This window comes from Siphateles boraxobius, unplaced genomic scaffold (assembly GCF_051911475.1).
Source record: "Siphateles boraxobius isolate OS27281-9 unplaced genomic scaffold, OSU_SipBor_1 2, whole genome shotgun sequence".
NCBI classification, from domain to species: Eukaryota; Metazoa; Chordata; class Actinopteri; order Cypriniformes; family Leuciscidae; genus Siphateles; species Siphateles boraxobius.
Genome location: NW_027508810.1, coordinates 15792319 through 15818154, shown reverse-complemented (window position 1 = coordinate 15818154; position 25836 = coordinate 15792319). Strand labels below are relative to the sequence as shown.

Below are 25836 nucleotides of genomic sequence, written 5' to 3'. Positions count from 1 at the left end.
TGTTCAATACAGCAGCGAGGGAATGAGACCAATCTAAGGAGCGTGAGAGGAAAAGAGAACCAAAGCTGATGGCTTGCTCGATAGTCACTGACGTTAAAATGAACGGTTGTTTTAGCAGAGGACATGATCTCCTTTTCTGTCTTCACGCAAATTTTGCACAACATTAAGCTGTCTGCTATTTTACGCATTTGTGCAGATCAGGCTATAGATAACAGCTTTATTCTCAGTCTCCTGATGAATATTCACTGAAAGGCTCAGCTTTGTGAGGAAATGTGTATGATTAAAACTATATAAATCAATGGATAATATAGATGTGTTGATGTATAATTCACCTGTACAAATGATATAGATAGATGGATGGACGGACTGAAGGAAGGACGGACAGACTGATAGATAGATAGATAGATAGATAGATAGATAGATAGATAGATAGATAGATAAAAGTGTGTATATGTGTATGCATATGTGCTCACTTGTCGGCACCATAATTATACAGTGGCAGATGTTTACAGCTGGAATATTCCAGAATTCAAAATTTGGCCTGACATGACAACAGCCCTGCTACAAGGTTACCTTGCACAGAGAGAAAGAGGGGATGGATAGAGCAAGGAAAAATGGGAGAGATAATGCATCGAGGGAACAATGGAAAGACAGAGGGTGAGAGAAATGCTATACAACAGAGAAGAAGAGAGACAGAAGAAGTGTGAAGATGGGCCACTGAAATGGGTTTAAGGTTGTCCTTAAGGTACAGTTACGTGACAGAGACCTGGAGGAAGCTCTTGGCAGTTCCTGTCTGTTTATTTGTGTGCATGAGCGGGAGACGCAGAAAAAGAGAAAGTCAGCGGACGTATGTGCATATTGAAGTAAGTCTGGCAAGATGTCCCTCTATGATTCAGCCGCACCTGTCATCACCGATTAGACCTCTGTGACCACACACACACACACATATAGTCATAAGCAGGTGGCAGGTTTCTCTCTGCTAGAACGGATCCATATGCCTATGTACTATGCTGGTGTTGGCTGAGCTGCTTCTGGCCCGAGTGGAAAGTAAGTCACATGCAAGTGGACGGCCAGGTCCAACCTCACCCCGAGACATGGCTATAAATAACACAATGGACAGCACACACACACACACACACACACACACACACACACACACACACACACACACACACACACACACACACACACACACACACACACACACACACACACACACACACACACACACACACACACAATCTGAAACCGTTGAATCATCCAGGTGGATGCTGCACATTGGTGGTGGTTGAGGAGATTCCCCCTTCCATGAAACGCGCTTGTAAATGTAATAAATTATTATTATTATTATTAAACCATTTTCACATTTTTTTTGGGAAATATCTGTTAAATGGAGCTGATGTCTTATTAATGGCTGACAGTATAATAACATTAGCTCATTAGCTAAAAAAACGAACATACAAGGAAATCTGTGGAAGTTTCTGCCGAGTTCCGAGTCCGTGCGGGCCTGCTAGAAACCAAAATAAATCACACGGCCACACATTTTATAAGCACTATTGCTCCCTAAGATGTTAAATATGAAGTGAACATGAGGAAAGAGATGTCTTCATATCTGCTCATCATAAAGAATACATGCGCTTATTTCCCTACAGATGTTATATATGAGACTGGGCTCTTGCATGAATTTCTCTGTAGGCAAGCAAATACATTTTTCATAAAGAAGAAGCATCTCTGTCTACATATCTTCATCTGTTTGTCTTTTTTCCCTCTCACTCTTTCTTTCTTTCATCACACATGCTAACAGCTTCTAGCATCCACACCTATGAGTGGCATGCAGCTAAATTCTATTATTTATCTTTCATGCCTTGAGTGTCCATGTGCAATTCATCTGCATAGTTCCTCTGACAGGCACTTTCTTGAGAACTCAGAGTTGTACGTTTCGTGAAAGCTTTCCCTGCTAAAATTTGTCTGATCAGCAAACAATGAATGTTGGAAAATGCTCCTCGACTCGCTTGGCAATTCTCGACATAGAAACTCGCAATCTCACAAAAACACTCCAGGCATTGTGTGTGTGTGTGTCATTGAGCTGAGGGACATACTCTCAGGTCACCTTTCTAACATACCACAACACGGCAGAAACCAGGACATCCTATCCCTCCATCCACACACACCTCAACTCAACATATCACACAATTACACAGCCATAATTAGAGTGCAAAAGAGACCTCATATTACTTAAAAGGTAATTTCCCCTTACCTTATTTTTGCGGTCTCCCTTGGCCTCCATAATAAACGCATATTAACTCTTCTAATTTACCGCTAAATTAACAAGACTGACCTCAATTAGGACACTAATTGTAAGCTGAGACTATCCTGGACGGCATTTGTAATTGGTTTACGAAACCTACTGTAAAAGAAAAGAGAAAAAAAACCCTCACCCTTTTCCAACATCTCATCTGAAAAAGTAACACATTAACAGTAACAACTTAGCATTCTCACTGACGCTTACAATAAAAGAAGCAAACATGCTGTTTTTACTACTAAGAATGAATAGGTGCGGATACTAACATGGATAGTCATATGCTGATGAAGCTAGTCAAATGAGGCAGATACCAACACCCTAATCCTAATAAAAAAACACTACACAAGGTTAAAGAAAACACGATGTCCAAAATCATATGCTGTCTGAATAGACACTACATTACAGTTTTTTACAGTCGCTAGGACACATTTTTCAATACTTAGGTCACTTTTTCAAAACTCTTCACACAGTGAGCACAACAGAAGTATATGTGGGCTAAACTGTGGATCATTTTTCATCGCTTTGGCACAAAATGCATTCAATGACTACATCTTTTAAATTACATCAATTATTTTCTCACTTCGACACAACAACCACCAAAATCTGTGTACTTACAGGCCAATTTGCACATGCTTACATACTGTTTTCAAAACTGTTAAACTTATGTTCAAAACAATAAAATAATACAAAACTGAATATGACAGCAATTTGCTACATTTCTACAGTAATATTGTAATGAAATATATTTCGAATCTAAAAAATGAAATGCTATAAAAAAAATTGGACAATTGGACCAACCACAGCTGATTCCTATTGTATCTGTATCAGTGAATGGTGTGTACAAATTCTTGTATTTTGTAATTAGTCTGTTCAAAAAACAAAAACAAAAAGACATAAAATATATTGAAGCGTTCTGCATCATGTCTGATTCATTCCAGTAAAATATATTGCAGTGAATTCTAAACAGTAGAGAGGTGTGCTTGTTTTACAGAAGAAAACATTGTATAATGCTACCTGTTGTTAGTGTTTTTTAGGTCATTGTTTTGTGGGTGACAAAGTGTGTTTGTTGTCTGTCAACCTTTGCTAGTGTGATGGAAGAATATGTTGATTTGAGACATGTATGAAGTGATATGGTAGTTTTAGTGCATTTTGAAAGTGAAATGAACTGCTGTGCCGAGCTGAAAGTTGGTTTGGAGAACTGTGTGAAGAGTTTTGAAAAAGTGACCTAAGTATTGAGAAATGTGTCCTAGCGACTGTAAAAAACTGTAATGAGAAACAAACTTCACGAACTTTATAAACTATGTTCTTCAAAGTATGAATGCGTGTAGTATGAATGCAATCAGGACGTACTATATTTGCCATGTTGTCATAGTCATGTGACCTACGATTCAGCAAATTATCTGCGGGGTATTTTGAGTTAAAACTTCACATACACACTCTGGGGACAACAGAGACTTATTTTACATATTGTAAAAATGGGCATTATACCACCCCTTTAATACACAGCAAAGTTTGCCATTTCATGTCAGCTGATGGTAAGAAAAAGTTATGCAAATGTAAATTAACAATTTCCCTAATAATTAAAAATGTAATGCAATGCAACTTTTTATAAAGATGTTATTGTATTAATAAACATGTTATTAATATACCAACACTGATTATAACTATCCAACTGACATCAGTCAGAAATGGACATACCTGAATACATCACCTTTTTCCAGTAATAGCTGGACTACATCAGAAAGGTGTTTAGTGTGTGTGTTTGTGTGATTATGTGAAATGGTGTTTATATGGAGTGGGAAATGGAATAGGGTAAGGCTACAGGGTAGAGCCAATGCCAATAAGAAGCCTGGTCAAAAGGCTTTGAAATGGAACTACAAAGCACCGGGAGATTCCCATGGGCTCTGTGTATATATGTATGTGTGTTTCATTAGAGCCTTGGCCTCTGTCTCTTGAGAGAGGGGCAAGTTCAAATACACAGTTAATGAGTGAGGCAGCCATCAATAGCATCCTAATCCATCGGAGAAGCACCATCCTCACACAAACAGACAAATACACACACACTTCCTCCAGGGGCCAAGCCCAACTAAATGATGCAACTGAAAGCTCATTGCCTGCACTCCAAAGGTTGTTCGTCACTCGCCCCCTACGTTCAGAACACAAACATGCATTCAATCTATCATTTAGGCTATATGCACAGTAACATGTACTGAGTGAAAATGTATTGTGTCAGTCTAACAAAAAAAAAAATCCAGGTGATACCAAAATCAGAAGAATAATTATTTGAGAACTGGAAGGAAAATTCACCTATTTGTAATAAAAAAAGTCACAACAATGCAAATGGTACTAAAAGTAGGTTTCATTGCCAAACAAACACACAATCTTATTTATTTATTTTGATATGGGGGTCAAATGTAAACTGGTCATCTTGACAGTTGTCATGAGATTCACCCCCCAATTCATTTTTAGAGAAAAAATAGCGACAGTAACTATATGAGAAACAGAGCCACAAACACATCCGATAAGAGTTTTTCAGCGCAGAGCTCAATACAGTGCAGGAATGGGACGAGGAATGGCTGGTGCTCTGCAAACCTGCTTATCAAGACACAAAGAGAGGAGTTTGTGGTATGCTGTTTTTGTATGCAGTCTGTGTATGTGTGTGTTGTGCCTAGAGGCTCATCCATTCACATTAGCGACAGGAAATGAGAGGCAGCTGAAATCACGAGCTAGATCAATGGCACACAGAGATAGACACACTCGCCCTATCTCTCTGTCTTCATTATGGCCGCCTCCCTCATTCCCTCCATCTCTGTCTCTTCTTCTGGTGTCATTACGAGACATTCTGACGTATTTCAGGTCTGTCTCTAGCACTCAGGGGTCCAACGTTATCGCACGTCCCAGGTGAGATCATATCAGCCCTTTCTCTTGATGTATTTTCATACTGTTCATCTTTTATATCCAACTTTTTCACATCCTCATTTCTTTCCTTTGAGATCAGAAATTTCTTGATGTCTGTAATGGAGATTGTTTATTTGTATGCCAGTACTGTATCATTGTCTTTGCAGTCTGAAGTAGCACACATCCTCATGTCCAGCTCAAAGACTCGCCACATGTGGCATCATTGATTACTGGTCTCAGTGAATGCAACCACTTCAAATGTCATGATTATAAACAGTTTTTGAGCTGAAATCAATCTAATACCTTCAAGAGCCTCTTTTATTGCGGGTCGTCAGGGGTCATCGTGTCTTTTTACTGATGGCGCTTGATGTGTTGGAAGCCAATCAGTCAATGATAGAGGTTACAGACTGAACGTTTTACTTCAGAGAAGGCCCTTTGTTAGGCAGGGACACACATGAACAGAGAGGACGTCCAGCTGCAGATGGACAGTACGGGTCAGCCAGAGCAGCGGTGGACTAACATTAGCAATGCTAACATTAGCACTGGATGAGGGGGTTCGTGTGCATGCGATCGGCTGACCACCGTGCCAGAAATGAAACACATCAATCAAAACTGACAAGGACAACGATGAACAGAGGAGAAGATGGGTTGAACGCTGTCCTTCACATGCACTCTCTCCTCTTTAGAGAGATCTTGCGCTCTAATGTGTGCCAGCGCGAACGTTCTTCCCTCCTGCCCACCGTACTGAAGTGAACTTGTGTCCCTTTACCCTTGGTGAGACTTCTCTTGACCTAAAACAGTCTGTTGAGAGTCACCAGCTTCCAGACTACAATTCCTGCTGCTCTCGAACCAGGAATACACCATACAAGCCATATGCTTCCCGTTCCCTATGTACCATATGTTGGTGCAGTGTCAAAGTCCAGCTTCCTCTTTCTCTCACTGACTCTATGTCCCTCAAGACTGCCGTGAGATGACATGCCGAGGTCACCTCAGAGACACAATGACAATGTGGAATAAAGCTGCTCGTCTAACACACACACACACACACACACACACACACACACACACACACACACACACACACACACACACACACACACACACACACACACACACACACACACACACACAGCAGCACTCTTCATCTTGTTTGCAACTTAGATGCAAATTTGGCCATCCTTTACTCACCCTCATGTCATTCCAAACCTGCATGACTTCATTTCCTGAGTATCATCATAAAAGTGCACCATATGTGTTTGTGTATGAATAGTTACTTTCCTCATGCAAAGCTTTCATGCTTTCAGAAGACATACATTACCATTCAAAACTTATATATCGGTATATATTTATGCATTGAATCAAAAGTGACAGTAAGGACATTTATAATGTTACAAAAGATTTATATGAATAAATACTGTTCTTTTGATCTTTCTATTCTATTTCTATAACAATATCCTTAAAAAAACATTAAGCAGCATAACTGTTTTCAACAAGACATGTTTCTTGAGCACGCTAAAATGATTTATGAAGGATCATGTGACCCTAAACACTGGAGTAATTATGCTGAAAACTCAGCTTTGCATCACAGGAATAAATAGTAAAGTTACTTTAAATAGTAATAGTATTTCATAATAAAAGTGATTTTACTGCATTTCTGAAAATAAGAGACTTCTTCAAAAACAGTAAAAATATCTTACTGACCCCAAACTTTTAAACGGTAGAGATATATAATGTTTATGAAAGTTTTATGACGCTTTCACATTTTTTTTTTTAATTAATTGTTACTGAATGAAAAAGAGCAACCAGCACAGTATTCAAAATGTCCATTTGTGATCTATGAAGACAAAAAGTCACACAGGGTTGAATAACATTAGGGTAGTAAATTATGACAGAATTTTCATTTTTGGGTGAACTCTCCGCTTAAAAAATCATGTGAAATTAAAATCCTTTGTATTAACTAAATGTCCATGATGTTATTGTACATTATCCATGAGTTTGCATTACTCAAAAACATTTTTTCTTTTTGCTGGAAAATATAATATATTTGCCTCTGAAATTACTTTTCTTTTCTGCTGATTAAAAGCCTTTTGGGTTGTGAAAAACTATATTAACAATAATATAATAGCTAAACAATCACAATCCATTAAAGCATCCTGATGGATACAACAAAGTCCTGCCCTACATAATGTGCAAGTGAACATTCTGTTTCACTCCAAAATACATCACATTATGGAAATGAATGCCGTTTCTTGTTTTCTTTAAGACCCCTAAGCTACATCAGGAAGCATGAAGTTAAAACTGTCTTAGGCAATCGATGTGTTTTCGGTGGTGGTGCGGTGATGTTTAAGGATGCTGCCTGACTCCTCAGACCGCCCCAACACTGCGGCATGCGGTTAGAGAAAGCGGCTCTGATTACTCAATAACGCTTCAGACAGCGGTGCGTTATGGATGGAGGTGCACGCATCGGCTGGCGTGAAGGTCAACGGCCCAGAGTGGCGATGAGCATTTGAGTCATTGGTGGGCAATGAAGGGAAGTGATGATGCTGCTAAAAATACAGAGAGAAGGGGATACAGAGAGAGGGAGAGAGAGAGAGAGAGAGAGAGAGAGAGAGAGAGAGAGAGAGAGAGAGAGAGAGAGAGAGAGAGAGAGAGAGAGAGAGAGAGAGAGAGAAGAGAGTGCAAATTTGTCTTCTGTCTACTTCCATGACACTCACCACACGGCCTGTCTCCACTGATGTATGAGCTTCCTCGGTATCCGCACAACACAGAGGTGACACAGAACTCACATGCACCACACACTATCGCCATACCCACGCACAACTTTCCCAGCTCAAGGACACTGGAGCGCACGGAAAATACACGGTGATCTAGCAGCATGCTATTTTCAGAAGTGGACATGTTACTAGAGCAACATAGTCTTTTGGTTCTGGAACTAACTAACTAACTAAATAAACAAATACAAATAAAAGTACTTTGTGATACGTTTAAAAAAAAATACATTTAGCAATAAATACATTTGCAATTATAATAATTTAATAATTCATAATTAGTTTAATACTTTTATATTAATAGTTTAAATCAATGAATGATAATATAATCAAAAATACTAATTGTTCCAAACTGCTCTGAGACACAAAGGTTGAGGATCCAAATGCAGTTTATTTGAAAGGGTAATCCACAATCGTAGTCGAAAACAGGCAAAGGTCAAAAATCAGTCCAAACAATAACAAACACAACAAGGCAGGGAACACGGGCAAAAGAGTAATCCACGGAACAGGCAAGAAATCCAAAAACCAAGAGACATGAAACCTGGGAGACTGCTCGGAATTGCAGTGTAACACTAAACAAGACTTTGCAGGGAATGAATGTGAAAGCCAGGCTAATATGGGGTGAATATACAAGATAATGACATACAGGTGGATACAACGAGTGCTGATGAGTCCAGGCAGAGAATTATGTGAGATGTAAGCAGGGCCGGCCCGAGGCATAAGCGAACTAAGCGGCTGCTTGGGGCCCCTCGGCCACCAGGGGGCCCCCCAATCTAGTCGAAAAATCAAAAAAACATTTTTTTAGATGACTTAAACAAGTGACATAAATGAATGAATTAATATGAATGAATGAATGAATGAATGAATAATTAAAGACAAGTAAATTCTGATTTCATGATCAATATACCTGCCTACAACGGCTGCTGGGTTTGCCAGCGTTTAACTCATGCGCATGATCTAGACATCTCGTGCGTGCATAGACAATTCGTGCGCAACTGTGCATAGTCACGGTAATGTTAAGCCATGTCACAAAAATGACGTATCCCTCTGGTGCCGAAAATAGAAAGACAAAAATGACAGAGGAGGGGACAAAAAGAGCAAGATAAAAGTATGTTTGCATGATTATTTACGGTGTGTTTTGTGCAGCAATTGACCCATTCCTATCTACGGCAAGCCCCGAGGGGAAAAATACATTGCATACACACATATACAACGAGCGCCAGTACATCATTACCGGTATTATAGTAACAGGCTTTGTTGGATTCTGTCATGTACAATCCAACAAAGTCAATCAAATTCTGCTTAGGGCCCCCAAAAGGCTCGGGCCGGCTCTGGATGTAAGATGTGAGGGAATGACAATAGTATGATGTGGAGTGCTCTCTGGTGGCTCTCAAGAGCACTCCAGCTGGTGACCGTTAAACTAATAAAGATAAATAAATATAAATAAATGCTAATGATACAAATAATACTTTGTAAAAAAATATTTTGTAATTTTAATAAATACATTTATGTATGTTTTTATGTATGCATGTATGTATGCAGGGCTTGACATTAAAGGACAAGTTCGGTATTTAACACTTAAAGCCCTGTTTTAAGATTGTTTCTGATGAAATAGAAGGGTTAAGATTGAAATTTGGACAAATGCTGCTGTCCCGAGAAATTTCGCTTTCTGTATTAGCACACCCCATCTCAACAATGGTTTCATAGGTGCAGCTGGAACAATCATTCATAAAACACATTAAACTTTAGTTTACAAAGACGTGAAACTCACCGAGTGGTCTGGGGTGTTCACTGATATGCTCACACAAAAATCGCTGCAAAAGATGCTTTCCAACAAGTTTTATCGTAGTTTTTGTCCAACTCAATTGACTTGTATTGGATGTTCTGTGAGGTACGTTATTACTCCGGCGACGGGAACGGAAATGGGGTTCTTTGTATTCTTTCTGTAGTCTTCCAGTCGCGGTATCGTAGGCTACGCTATCCAAACATTGGCAAAGGTGCATTATCGCCACCAACTGGGCTGGAGTGTCTATTATTCAAGCTCTCAACGGAAGAATGTCCGGTTGTGAGACGTTTGGAAAAATAGGTCCACAGTTTTACAACGAATGGTAAAACACCAATTGGAAAGCAATTTTTTGCAGCGATTTTTGTGTGAGCATATCAGTGAACACCCCAGACCACTCGGTGAGTTTCACGTCTTTGTAAACTAAAGTTTAATGTGTTTTATGAATGATTGTTCCAGCTGCACCTATGAAACCATTGTTGAGATGGGGTGTGCTAATACAGAAACCGAAATTTCTCGGGACAGCAGCAGGGTTTTAAGTGTAAAAAACAGGGCTTTAAGTGTAAAATACCAAACTTGTCCTTTAACCCAAATGTGGGTGGAGTTTCAGCAGTGTAACACAATCACTCCTAATAGCCAATTTTGCGTGTTGAAATTTATATATAATATATGCACATTTTTTAATTGCAGTCTTTTAAAAAAAGCATTTGAAATAAGTGAAATAATAAAGTGCAATGGAGTGTTGTCTAAAATATCGATTTTTCAATGCATATCGATACTGAAATACCTGAAACGCTTTCAATACTCATTTTCTGCAGATAAACAAACCAGCCTCCCCTCACTCACTCGTTTCATTTGCTCCGGATCAATATTGTTGGTGTTACAGGGCTTTAATTTCGGTTTAGGATTGCGGATCATTTTACTCAATCCAGCAGCTTTCAGTACTAATGTGAGTTATTTTTCACTGCTTATTGCGCTTAAACAGTCAAATACACACAATAATGTCAAAATGCCTGTCTTGGTGAGTATTCATGTAAAACAGTTATGTTTTAAGTGAATGTAAAGAGTTGAGAAAGAAAAAGCATGTATAACAGTATAATGGATTTGTGTGTCAGCTCTTAAATTGACAGCAGCCTAATATATCTGCCTCCAAATTATGAGATCATTTTTAAAAATATCTATATGACCATGTCAAAAATGTGGCCAATGAAAATGCTGAGTAGTAACTTTGGAAAACCACTAGCCACAGTGGCTAGTGAGTAAAAAAAGTCAATGTTAAGCCCTGCATGTATGTACTGTATGTATGTATGTGCTAACCCTAATCATTATCCCAACATAACCCTTAGTGAATCAGTGGACAAGGACTGGTTGTTGTTCAAGGAACCTAACCCAAACCCCATGCTTGATCCTCACCCTAAAATCTGATTGTTAATAAGTTCCAGGACCAACAAGAATTTGAATCAAGAATCAAAGAAAGTGGTCTACTTGTGTATAACATGTTTATCAGCAAGTATGCCTGACTTTCTGTCTACGGCGTGTATTTTAGCTGAGTCAGTGTGCCATGTTATAAGTGAGTCGTTGTCTTCCTGTTGCTGGTCTGATGTTTTGTTTTTTCTTCACCGGGCTCTGAGCCATTCAGACTGCAGCCTGTGGAATCAACATGTAGCCTGATGGAGTCTAAAGCTTGTTATCTCTGTTACACATTCCATCTGCCCCTGTCCGCTCTCCCTCTATCTCCCTCTTCCTCTCTTTGATCACTCTGGGCCAATGAATCAAGCAGTCTTTAGCGCAGACGAGACCACGAGGGAGCTGCTGAGCGTTTGTCTTCGACACAACATATGATGACAGACCTGTTTCTCTTTTGCATCAGGACCGCTCACCTGTATCCTAGCATCCCCTTCCCTGCTGTAGTAGCCTCACAAAACAGTGGTGAGAGTGATGTCATGAATGCATGTAACAAGTCTCTTCTAGTTTGTTTTGACACTTTTATTCTCTTTTTGTCATGTGTTTTTTTCTCATCTCTATTTCTCATTTTGTCTTCACTCTTCGTTGCTTGTCTTCTCATTTTTTGTTAATTTGTCTAATTTATTTCCTTCATCTCAACGCCTTTCTTATCATTTCGTCTCATCTCTGTTTCTTTTGTCTCATCTTTATGCTTCTCGTTTGTCTCATCCCATCATCTCTATTTAATTATTTTCTTCTCATCTTTGTTTCATTTCTTTCTGGTCTCAATACTTATATTATCTTCTAATCTTATCTCTGTTTCTCTCATCTTTTTTCTCATGTCATCTTGATGTCCTCCTCTCGTTTTGGCCTCATCTTGTGTTATTTTGCAATGTCTTCCCTTGTCATGTCTATTCTCATCTCGTCTGTTCTCATCTCTTCTCAACACTCTCTTCGTGTATCTTGTTTTGAGACTTTTATTCGATTCTCATTCTCATTATTGTCGTATCTCATCTAATTTTGACCCTTCTCTTCTCATTATTTTATAGTTTGTTCTCATTTGGTCTCATGCCTTTTCTCAAAACCCCCCCCCCCCATTTTGCTTTTCTACTGTTCTGTTATCATCTTTATTTCTATTGACTTATACTTTCTGGTTTCAATGCCTCTCATCCCATCTCATGTCATCCCATCCTATGTCATCTCATCTCATCCCATCCCATCTCATCCCATCTCATCTCATCTCATCTCATCCCATCCCATGTCATGTCATCCCATCTCATCTCATCTCATCTCATCCCATCTCATCTCATCTAAACTCATCTCATCTCATCCCATCCCATCCCATGTCATCCCATCTCATGCCATCTCATCTCATCTCATCTCATCCCATCCCATGTCATGTCATGTCATCTCATCTCATCTCATCTCATCTCATCTCATCTCACCCCACCTCACCTTAAATCATGATTTTCTTCTCCACATCTTTGCACTTTAATTCGGTTCTCATCTTGTATTAATTTGTGTCATCTTTTTCTATTGTCTCAATGCTTCTCATCTAACTTTATCTCTATTTCTTGTCTTATCTTGATGTTTCACTTCAAGTTTGGTCTCAGCTTATGTCATTTTGTCTAATCCCTTTTTCTGGTCTTATTCTATCTCATCTCAACTCATTTCACCAGGTCTTCATTTTATCAGGTTATATATTGTCTCTTCTCTTTTATCTCATCTCATCTTGATGCTACTCTTTGTCTCTCTCTCTATTTTCCTCTCTTTTGCTCTACTCATAGATGACTACTCTGCACACCTGTGAGTGTGTGTATGTGTGTAAGCCAGGGGGAGCTGATATGTGTTAGTACAAGCATCTGTGAGCTCTCCTCTCCTGGTGCTGAATTTAGGCTTTCAGGGGCTACGGTGCCGTTCTGGGACAGTTATCCATCCCCAAAGAGAAAGCAGGAAAAAGGAGTCTTTCAGGCCTCCAGTAAAAGATGCAGAAATAAAAATAACTACTTCTTTCTCTCCCCTGCATGCTCCTTCCATTCCCAGGGAGATTGGGCAGCTCTCAGCGGACTGGCAGCCACGTCTGTGTTGGGGAAAATGCCGCAGTGGCACATTTATCTGTTTGTGGGGATGCACTAATATACAAATGCACACACACAAATGTGAACACGTCCATAAACACAGCTTTAGCAGGGCCAGTTTCTGACAGTTAAGACCTGCATCAACTGAATACTGCTGACAGTGCAGATAGAATTACCTTTAGAAAAGTAAATACACATTTATTGAATGAATCATCCCACTGGAATGAATCCTGTTCAGACCAAAATAAAAGTCTGACCTCTAATTTCAAACAATTTACAGCTGTTATACGAGTCACTACTATTGGACGTGTTTGGACACTAAGTAACAATTACAAATCCATACATTTAGTTGAATTTCTTAACAAAATATAGTGGCATCTGCACAGTGAGACAATCCGCATTAAGACTATTTGGTTCCCCTGGGCACTGACACCTAGAGTGACCCCCCGCCAATAATACATTCAGTTATTATTATTATTACTATTATTATTACTATTACTATTATTATTATTTCAACTTTCATTTCCAACCAAAATCAGACGTTGTTGAAGTGAGTCTGACATTGGATGTTGCATCTGCAAACAAATGAAGCCAGATGCTTTTGTCAGTACTAACTTCACTTTTCACTGAGATATTTTTGAAATGACTTTTAATTAATTTAATTCATCCACAGATGTAGTTCATCACATTAACAAACAATGTTCCACTAACCAGAAAAAGAATTAATACTTTTTTATCTATTTATCTAATCTATTATTTTAAGATTTAAAACTGAACAAATCTTAAAATACACTTCTTAAAATAAAAATCTTTAAAATAAATTTCACTTTGCCCTCACAGGAATAAATTAGATTATAACACATATTAAATAGAAAACAGTTCATTTCAATTTCAATTAAATTGCAATATTACGGCACTTTCATATTTCACTTTAATGCCCAGACACTTTTTGAGGCCTCGATGCTGAACCATCGTTTCTCTGGCTTTCTGTGTAGTGTTATATGGAGCGGGATAATCGAGCCGAGTTTTAGACAGCACAAAAGACTGTGGAGCACTGAAGGACATGGGAAAGGCAGACGGATAGTTGAATGCACGTACAGCGACGCAGGCAGGAAGAACAAGGGCGATTCTGCTGACTCCTGCACTTGCTGACTGCCCCATCTGTTGAGCGACGTCTCCAGAGAGAAGAGGGGCAGTGCGGGTCCGTGTGACACATCTGCCCCTTGCTTGGGGCTTTTAAATAGAGACACAGAGGGGACTGAGGCATCCTGCCAGAGCAACACTCCACAGCCCAGGTGTGCTTCTAATAGAGGCCACAGAAAGCCAGCCTCTTCCTCTGTGTCCGCTTTTGTCTGTCTATGTGGCTTTGTGCCTTTATCCTTGTCTCACTTTCTCTCTGATGTTCATTGTGTGTACATTTTCTCATTTTCTCTTGAGTTCTCATGCTGTTCACACCCTCAGTATTAAAGTCATCCAGTGTGAAGAGCGAGGACTCATTTCTGATCTCAACTGGGGGTCCTTACAATGCTTTGTGAGGTGTGTGGGGAAGGCCGATGCTTCTCCATTATCCAATAACTTACACTCACAAAAGACAAAGCAGAGACGCCTTATTGAAAATTATCACAAGTGCAGTGCAAGGTTAAAGACGCATGACAATGCTTTGCATTTAAAGTGTCCTCCACAATTAGATGTTGACTTTGTCTTTAGGTTGACTTGGATATCCATCGAGTAAACGAATATGCTGTAAATAGACTGAAATAATTTTTCACAAGTATATTATATAGTTAACTTAAGTAAGCCAAATAATAAAACAACGCAAAAATAAACCAGCCTATAGGATTTCCCCACTAAAGACTTTAATAGCTTTAATAAGGATTAATCTATATTTAATTTATACAAATATAGATGTGTGCAAAGAAGGATTTGGGGGTGGGGTTTGGGGGATTAGTGCGCGGATGATGAGGAGGGAGGGTCTAGCTAGCCTCCGTTTTGTTTGACAATACTTTAAACGTCAACAAGAAGTGACTTCACCCGACATTGCTTAGAGCACCTTTAACAAATTCATATTAATAGATGTTAAATGTCAATCCGATTGAGCCAACAATCCGATGGATTATTTGGGTGCATGTAAACGTAGGTAGTGTGACTCTAAATTTATCTCACAATTACATTTTAATTTTTTCACTCTGTGGAAAAGAGTCCTTCTAAGATATACACGTAATAAAGCCAGCAGGACACCTTCGATGCATAAAGCAGAAGGCGATTGTTGCTTTTAATAATTCAGATCTTAACAATGTAACAGGAGAGTTCTAGTCACAGCTCATCCGGTATGAGTTAGGTAAAATTTCTATATTTCTCCTCAGGCACATTCAATAATGAGCAGCATCTGGATAAAATATACACACACAAATACAGTACACACACACACACAAATACAGTACACACACACACTATATAGCCTACTTAATCTGAAATTAAATTGCTATTGTCGAACAACTGTTTGTACAGATATACGTGTTCAGTACAATGCCTAAAATTAGTCTCTCAGATGTTTTTAAAAAGTGATGATGCAATATCGTAATAGTCTCCTACATTATAGTGTCTGATTTACAAGAGGTACATCACAGTCAATACAAAAACATTGAAAAGCTACCGCCAAAAAAGAAAGAATGAGATATTTTACCGATGAAGTAAGACAGCAGAATGGCCAGCAGTGCGGCAGCAGCGATCGCCGACAGGGCCGCACATTTCCAGCTGCAGTACTTGGACGGTTTCTTCAGCTTGAAGGCGCTTCTGGAGAATGTGTTTCTGGGTAGGAGCCGCGGTGGGGGCGAATATACTGTGCCGGAGTTCAAAGGGTAACCCGGAGATGAGCTGCTAAAGAGAGGTGTGGTCCCTGAAGAGGTCTTAAACAGGAAATGCCTGCAGAAAAGAGAAAAAAAATTGCGCTTTTAGTATTTCAAGCACACATGGAAGGTCACATCCATCCCTGGTATCAAACCTTCTCAGCTGTAGCTTCCATTTCTAAGCTTTAAGGTATATATATATATATATATATATGAGTGTGTGTGTGTGTGTGTGTGTGTTGACCGCTGAGTGTCACAGGCACTTGTTGGGGGTGAAGGACAGTGTATGCAGCGCCTCAGTGTGGTGCAGTGGACATATGGCACACGAACACACGGCACCGCAGGCCTGTCCCGGCTCACCAAGGGACACTTATACAACAAAGTCACTCAATTATTCAAGAGCATCCGCTTCTTTCAGGTACAACAACAAACACATACTGTACAGAGACACAATTCACTGAGACCGTACGCAGCGGCGCGGCTCTCTGGTGCAGGGTCATTTCCGTCGAGCTGATGAATAGAAAAATATAGACAGGAGGATATTGCTGTGTACTTCACAGAGAGATTAATCATTATAGCCTTATAAACAGACTCTTGGTGCAGACAAACAGGATGTAATTTGTTAATATCCAGTCTCGGCACCTAGACTATAGAGAGACAGAACATACTCACTGATAATCAGCGTTAAGCTAAAATGTGGTCCATAGACCACAGAGTCATGTAACAATAGCCTGGCAGGATCCCACAGAATGCTTTTCACTACGGTGTGCAATTTGAAAGATCTAATAAATGTATCACAAATCACTTTTCCCCCGGCTAGCTTTAAATGGGTCATATAATGCGTTTTCCTGTTTTCCTTTTTCTCTAGTGTGTTATGTAGATGTTTGTGCATGTATAAGATCTGCAAAGTTACAAAGATCAAAGTCTCCCACAAAAAGACTTCTATCTAAAAGAAAAGGCAGATCCAGACCTAGCTAAAACGCCACGATCGAATTCTCCCTCAACGACCTACGCACTAAGTGGAAATATACGCATAATGCCGCCCAAATGCATACGTAAAGAAAGAAGGCGTGGCTTCAGTTATCGTAGTAGTGTTGTCGCTGCCATGTTGTGGAGATGCTGCGTGTTTCTATGCGAAAGCAAAAGCAACACTTTATTTGGCCTTCCGAAAGTGGACGCAATTAGAAATCAGTGGCTTAGATTTATTTACAACACTGTTCCAGAACAGTACAACTCAAATGTTAGTGTGTGTGCAGAGAATTTTATGGAAGACAGTTTCCTGAACCTGAAAGAGTACAAGGCCGGCTGTGCACAAGGGCTATTTCTAAAAAAAAAATGGGTGTAATTCCAATTTAGGGCAATCTGGCGCTTCTGAATCAGAGCCTGTAAGTATGTTTTATTGTTTGTTAAGTTATTTGCTATTGACTATTCAAATGTGGAGTTTTGTGCAGTGTATAGTAATGCATATTGTTTGTCGTTCTTACAATCAAAAGTGCAGAGATAGATTTATTTGTACAAACATAGTATCCTCTGTTCTCTGCTTATAACTTGTTGTGAAAAGCTGACAAACATACATGCACTACGTGTTCGGTTTCACACTGGTAGCTCAAGCAGAGTTGAAGCAGCACGCGCCCATTGTGCTTTCAAGTGCATCTGAATCGAAGCTTGTGTACTGCAAATTCATACAGTATGAGTATCAAGTTACGATCAATTGGCTTGTTCAACAGTATTTTCAGAATCCGATGGGCTCGAACAGATCTTTCTTTATAATTGCTTTGGAAGCTGAAGCTTGAGATTATTAGCCTGGCAAGCCAGACCTATCAAGATGTTAGGTCTGGGAACTCACAATTGGCATACCTCAATCCGAGGGGCGGGATAAACAGTTGTCTTTCAAATTCCCTCTGCACGCAATAGGATAGCGCTACAACCAACCAGAGCAACGAACGGCTGTGGCTGAGTGAGTCCCATGCGTTTTCCCACCAGCGGAGCTAGTTGATAGGCCTATATTAAACTTTTACCGTATCCGGTCATTAAATCTCCGAACACATCTCCCTTTTTTTAAGAATGACTTAAGTGACGTTCTCTTAACTCCAAGTCATCCAGAGTCGCGGCCAAAGCCGATTCGAAAGACCGTTGTTCGCCAGCAGCATCTTCTTTGTTTTCAAGTAGCAGATCACCTATGGAAATCACACGGAACCGTCACAACTCTGCCGTCATTATATTAAGCCCACCCACCAACTCTACACACGATGTGATTGGCCAGACCAGAGTTTGGTTTTTCCTGCTTGAATGCCAACAGAGAGATGCTAGACCACACTTTGCTGCAAAATATTTTTTGCTGCCGCTAGGGTGCTTGCGTCTAGATTTCTAGGCTATGCGATTATGGTAAGGGCCGTGACATTTCCGACATATGCTTAAGGAGTTTGGCCAATCACAATGCACTGGGTTAGCTGGCCAATTAAAGCACACTGCATTATTCGGAAGGAGGGACTTTGTAGAAATAGATGCATTTTAGAAAGACCGGGCATAGAGGACCCACAATAATGTACAGTATGTGGAAAAATAATGTATTTTTTAAACATTAAAGCATGTTAACATAATTTTATAACACCCAATGCACAAAATAATGATCTTTAAAAATAGCATCACATGACCCCTTTAAAAGTGTAATTTCTGTGATACACAAAATTGTTTCCAAAACACTCCCAATTCTTCCCTAACAGTTGACATGGAAAAAAAGATAATTTATTATCAGTGCATCAACACTGATAATACAACAACAATCTGTGACAAAATTAATACTGAACAACACTGAAGCGAAACACCTAAAATCATGTTAAAATTACTTGTCCAATATATTACTAAGTCTACTGAAGCCATAAAACAGCTCTGTGTGGGAAGACAAAAAAAAGACACTTCGACTTTAAGAAATTACGTCACACGTGAAGTAGCTGTCAGAACGGTCTCTCTGGTGTCACACTGGTGTTCTCCAGTCTCTTTTCAGTGCTGTGATACTTACTAACATAGCCTTAATGCTTCAATAGATTATTGATGAAACTTGTACAATTTAGCATTGTACTTAAATAATTTAGCAGTTAATTACTGCTCTGAGCCCCATGCTGGTGTTTCCTGCCCTACAAATGAGAACTTTTAAACCTGGTCATGCCAGCAGCACGGATGCGGTGTTAAAAAAGATGTAGTGTAAAATGGATTAGCTGCAGTCACATTGCCGTTGTGATTAGCATGGGGTCATGGGGTTTGTCGTGTTTTATCAGGTCCCGTTCTCTATTAATACCAAATCGAGAGGCTGAGAGCTTTAGTTCGGTCAGGTATCAGCCTAAAAGGTTTGTCTTTGGACCAGCCCACACACACTACCCCCAGACACATCCATCCCTCATACCTCTAACCTACGAGGGTAACGGCCACAGGCTGCTCACTCCTGTGATCTTTAATAGCCTCTTTCCACAAGATGCCTTCCAATATCTCTGGACACGTTCCAGTGGTGGATTCCATTTCCAGAGCTGATTTTTGTTCCGTCGTGCTCCAGCCCTTCCATTACCTCCATCTCTTATCGGCCTATCCCCATACATCCCTCTATCATCCCACACTCACAGACTGATACTGAACTGGACAGACTGAACCCCCCTGGAATCAGGCCTGAAGGGGCTACTGGGGTCAGCGGCTAACTAATCTATTACCAAGGGATTTTTAGGCTTTAACCTACAGTGCACCTACATCTGCTTTCGTACATACTGTAAATACATCTTACATACACAAGAGAACATGACCAGATACTAATAAACTGTCAGTTTAACAATCAGTACTGATCATTTTATATTTTGAAGTATTAAAAAAATATATTATAAAAATATATTAAAAAAGTATATTAAAAAGCAGGTTTTTTTTATAAACAAGAAGTTAATATTGACTTATTTCTGGTTAAACTTACATTTGAGACACAATATGGTCAGTTGTCAATTTATGGTCATGGAGCAAACAACAACAACAACAACAACAACAACAACAACAACAACAACAACAACAACAACAACAACAACAACAACAACAACAACAACAACAACAACAACAACAACAACAACAAACTGGCACTATTGTGTCAAAAACATAAGTTCCAAAATAAAGAAATAATAAAAGTAGTATCCTAGTATGCTATGTCCAATTCAGTAAGCCAGTCGATTTGTTCCTGAATAAATCAGTGTTTTAAACAAATTGATTGAATGTACAACCCCAAATCAGAAAAAGTTGGTACATTTTGTAAAATGCAATAAAATCAAAAATCTGTGATTTGTTCATTCTATTTAACCTTTTATTAACTGACAAAAGTACAAAGAAATGTTTTCCAATGTTTTCACTGACCAACATAATTGTATTTTGTAAATATGAACAATTTTTGATTTTGATGGCTGCAACACACCCAAAAAAAGTTGGGACAGAGACATGTTTACCACTGTGTCACTTCACCTTTCCTTTTAATTACACTTTTTAATCATTTGGGAGTTGAGGATACTAATTGTGGGAGTTTTGCTAGTGGAATATTTGCCCAATCTTGTCTGATACAAGACAGCCGCTCAACAGTCTGTGGTCATCGTTGCCTGATTCTCCTTTTCATGATGAGTCATGCATTTTCCATAAGAGACATATCTGGACTGCAGTAAACAGGCAGACACATCCCTTCTATGGTGCAGAGTGTCTAGAAACCACTCAGTTTTAGCATGTGCAGAATGAGGCCTGGCATTAGCTTGCTTCCCAGGAAAGATGTCATCTTGATGGCAGTTTTTGTCTCTGTACAATCCAAATACATGCCTCCATGTCAATGGTACCTTCACAATAATGTAAGTTACCCATTCCGTTTGCAATGATGCACCTCAATACCAGGACAGATGTTTGCTTTTGCACCTGTCGCTGGTGAAAGTCTTGTTGGTGTCACTTTACAGTTACAAAAAGTGGAGAGGAGGACTCAAGTGCATCAACGGATGATTTATTAACAAAAGAAAACAAAACACAAAGCAAAAACCCACAGGGGGGAAAACACAATAAATGAGACATTAAACAAAACTGAACTTGAAGAACAAACACTGACTCTGAACACGAAGACCATCACACGGAAACTGGGAAAACATATGACAACGATTCGACAAAGACTGCAAACAAGAGGCAGCTTAAAAAGGGAACAAATCAAGAGGGAACAGGTGGAAGAACTCAAACACTAATCAGGTAATAAGGGGGAGGGACCAAACAATAACGAGAGCACATGGCCCAACATAACAAAGACACCCAAGTGCAATACAAGACAGGACAGACACGTGACATTACCCCCTCCCTACGGAGCGGCTACCAGACGCTCCATCAGGCGGGACGGGAGGGACAGACCAGGGCGGGACGGGAGGGACAGACCAGGGTGGGACGGAAGGGACAGACCAGGGCGGGACGGGAGGGACAGACCACGGTGGGACGAAAGGGACAGACCAGGTTGGGACGGGAGGGACAGACCAGGGTGGGACGGGAGGGACAAAGCGTTTAGTCCTGGGAGACCCGGGCGAAACACAAAGTCCATCGGGCGGCCAGGGCGACATAGACAGTCCATCGGGCGGCCAGGGCGAAGCAGACAGTCCATCGGGCGGCCAGGGCGAAGCAGACGACCCATCGGGGGGCCATGGCGGTGAAGACCCCTCGGGCGGCCAGGGCGGTGAACACACCTCGGGCGGCCAGGGCGGAGACGACCACTCGGGCGACCGCGGCACAGGAACAGAAACCGGCTCAGGAGCAGCAACCGGCCCAGGAGCAGACACCGGCTCAGGAGCAGACCCCGGCTCAGGAGCAGACCCCGGCTCAGGAACAGACACCGGCCCAGGAACAGACACCGGCCCAGGAACAGACACCGGCTCAGGAACAGACACCGGCTAAGGAACAGACACCGGCCCAGGAACAGACACCGGCCAAGGAACAGACACCGGCTCAGGAACAGACACCGGCTCAGGAACAGACACTGGCACTGGCTCCGGCTCTGGAGCAGACACTGGCTCTGGAGCAGACACTGGCACTGGCTCTGGAGCAGACACTGGCTCCGGCTCTGGAGCAGACACTGGCACTGGCTCGGGCTCTGGAGCAGACACTGGCACTGGCACCGGCACCGGCTCAGGAACAGGCTCTTGCTCAGGAACAGCCACCAGAACAGCAACGGCCACTAAGACAGACACAAACACAGAAAACAAACATTGGCTCCGGCTCAGGAACAGCAGACACTGGCTCCGGCTCAGGAACAGCAGACACTGGCTCCGGCTTAGGAACAGCAGACACTGGCTCCGGCTAAGGAACAGCAGACACTGGCTCCGGCTCAGGAACAGCAGACACTGGCTCCGGCTCAGGAACAGCAGACACTGACTCTGTCTCCGGCTCTTGAACAGCGGACACTAGCTCTGCCTCCGTTCTGGAACAGCAGAGACTGGCATCTCCAAGATCCGAGCCAGACGCTCCAGATAGTCCGTCACAACCTTGGCGGCCACGCCAAAGGGGATCTCTGGCTCTGTCCCAGACTGGACAGACGGAACGTGATCAGTCTCTCGCTGGGCAGACGTGACGTGACCCGTCTCTCGCTGGGCGGACGTGACGTGAACAGTCTCTCGCTGGGCAGACGGGATGTGAACAATCTCTCGCTGGACCGACGTGACGTGAACAGTCTCTCGCTGGGCAGACGGGACTTGAACAGTCTCTCGCTGAGTAGACGGGACGTGAACAGTCTCTCGCTGGGCAGACAGGACGTGAACAGTCTCTCGCTGGGCAGACGGGACGTGAACAGTCTCTCGCTGGGCAAACGGGACGTGAACAGTCTCTTGCTGGGCAGACGGGACTTGAACAGTCTCTCGCTGGGCAGACGGGACGTGAACAGTCTCTCGCTGGGCAGACGGGATGTGAACAGTCTCTCGCTGGGCAGACGGGACGTGAACAGTCTCTCGCTGGGCAGACGGGACCTGAACAGTCTCTCGCTGGGCAAACAGGACGTGAACAGTCTCTCGCTGGGCAGACGAGACGTGAATAGTCTCTCGCTGGACCGACGTGACGTGAACAGTCTCTCGCTGTGCAGAGGGGCGTTTCCTCCTCCTTTTCCGTCCGTGACGGAGATAAGTAGGCTCTAAGCTGTCCCTAACTGGCCCAGGATCGAAGGGGGGCCAGGATGAAGAGTGGTGTTGAGCCTCTTCTCGACCCTCTCCTCCTCCTCTACGACAACCACGGGTCCCCGAGAACCCGGCCAGACGCTCCGACTCCTCCCTTTGATGAACCATAAAAGCGAGGGCCTGAAAAATATTCAATCTGCCTGATTCGTTAGAGGACGGAGTCATTCCGTCATGAAAGATAGTGGAAAACTGGGTTGATCCAAATGTAGCGATTGTGTGTCTGGACAATCCAAGTCATCGTCGTCCACGCAAGCGTCATCATCCATCCAGTCAAAATCATTGTCATCCATGCTGCTGAGTCCTCAAATGGTCGGGTCGTTCTGTCACGTTACAGTTACAAAAAGTGGAGAGGAGGACTCAAGTGCAGCAACGGATGATTTATTAACAAAAGAAAACAAAACACAAAGCAAAAACCCACAGGGGGGAAAACACAATAAATGAGACATTAAACAAAACTGAACTTGAAGAACAAACACTGACTCTGAACACGAAGACCATCACACGGAAACTGGGAAAACATATGACAACCATCCGACAAAGACTGCAAACAAGAGGAGACTTAAAAAGGGAACAAATCAAGAGGGAACAGGTGGAAGAACTCAAACACTAATCAGGTAACAAGGGGAAGGGATCAAACAATAACGAGAGCACATGGCCCAACATAACAAAGACACCCAAGTGCAATACAAGACAGGACAGACACGTGACAGTTGGTCCATTTCGTCTTTGGGACTGAGAACTCGATGTCCATTTTCTCCCAAAAACAAGCTAATACATGGACTCATCTGACGACAGCTCACATTCCCACTGTCTTCTAGACCATCTGAGATGAGCTCAGGCCCAGAGAACTCGCTGGCATCTCCACATAGAACTGATGTAAAGCTTTCTCCTTGCGTAACAGATTCAAGAGGCATTTCTTAATGCAGAGTCAGACTGTGTTCAGTGAAAACTGTTTTCCAAATGACTCCTGAGGACATGTGTCTGTATTTAACAGAGTAGCATGATGGTATCTTGTGCAATGCCATCTGAGGGCTCAAAGGTCACACACATTCAACAGAGGTCTACTGCCTTACCCAACACAGACTGAGATTTCTCTGGATTCCCTGAATCTGGTGACAATATTATGTATGGAAGATGATGAAAGGCATAAATTCTTTGCAATCTTGCATTGCGAAATGTTATTTTTTTTTTATTGTCTGACAATTCTCTCATGATATTTGGCACAAAGTGATGAGCCATGAACCATCTTTGCTTAAAAAGACGAGAAGCACTTTTACACCCAAACATGATACCCTCAACTTTTACAAATTCACCTGCTCATTGTGGACTGTTTCAAAGGAGTTGGATAATCTAATTTGGATAATCTTTTCACTTTTATTTGGTTTCTGTCCCAACTTTTTTGGGGTGTGTTTCTAGCCATTAAATTCAATTTTTTTTCATATTTACAAAATACAATTATGTTGGTCAGTGAAAACATTGGAAAACGTTTCTTTGTACTTTTGTCAGTTAATAAAAGGTTAAATAGAATGAACAAATCACAGATTCTTGATTTTATTGCATTTTACTAAATGTCCCAACTTTTTCCGATTTGGGGTTGTATAATACAATAATTTAATGACATTCACTTTTTTTAGTTCCTGAACGAATCAGTGTTTTTGAATAAACCATTTGAGTGAGTTATTCAATGACTCACTCATAAAGAGTCACTTGTTACCACCTACTGGTGAAACAATGAAAAATCCCCACCACTATTGCACTATCTGTCTGAAATGCATACACACAGATACAATAGAGCAGGGGTGGGCAACTCCGATCCTCGAGGGCCACTGTCCTGCAGAGTTTAGCTCCAACCCTAATTAAACACACCTGAACAAGCTAATCAATGTTTTCAGGATTACTAAAAAATCATTTTTGTCAGGGTTGGAGCTAAACTCTGCAGGAGAGTGGCCCTCGAGGACCGGAGTTGCCCATCCCTGCAATAGAGTGAAACAGTCAAAAGTTCCAGTGCTGGTAGACTGTATAAGCTGCACTCATATACCCCTTTTCCACCAAAGCATTTTGAGAGCCGGTTCGGAGCCGGTGCCAGCGCGCAAACCAGTTCTTTGTGTTTCTTCAGCCAAAGAACCGGATCTCGGCCAGGAAAACTGGTTCCAAGTGGCACCAACTCTTTGCTGGACTGGAACCGTTCTTTTACCACGTCATGCTTACGTCGGGGCTGGGGGCGGTTTTAGATGTGTTCTAAACATCTTTTCTGACCATAATATAGGATCGCAAAGCCAGGAGAAACATTTGCAGAAACACTATGTAGTCCGCCATTGTAATTGTTATGCTTCAAGTTGGCGCAAGCGTTTCTAGTTTTTGTTTTTTATTGAAAACATTATGTAAGCAAAGAAGAAAACAGTCACAATATAGAACAAATAAATGGAAAGAAAAAAAGACACAACACGGGGGTACATAACTAATCAGAAAAGATTACATATCAAAGGAAAAGGTTAAAAGACTTACATATTTCAATTGTTTTTAAA

General features: G+C 41.3%; 1 protein-coding gene across 3 annotated transcripts in view; it reads right to left on the bottom strand.

Annotated features, from left to right (window-relative positions):
• The window catches only part of tenm2a (teneurin transmembrane protein 2a), a 349743-nt gene that overhangs the window by 51740 nt on the left and 272167 nt on the right, over positions 1-25836 (bottom strand). For all 3 annotated transcript variants that reach the window (XM_077236049.1, XM_077236050.1, XM_077236051.1), the window contains one exon: positions 15956-16194. In XM_077236049.1, the coding sequence (XP_077092164.1) occupies positions 15956-16194 (239 nt within the window). The remainder of the gene's footprint in view (positions 1-15955; positions 16195-25836) is intronic.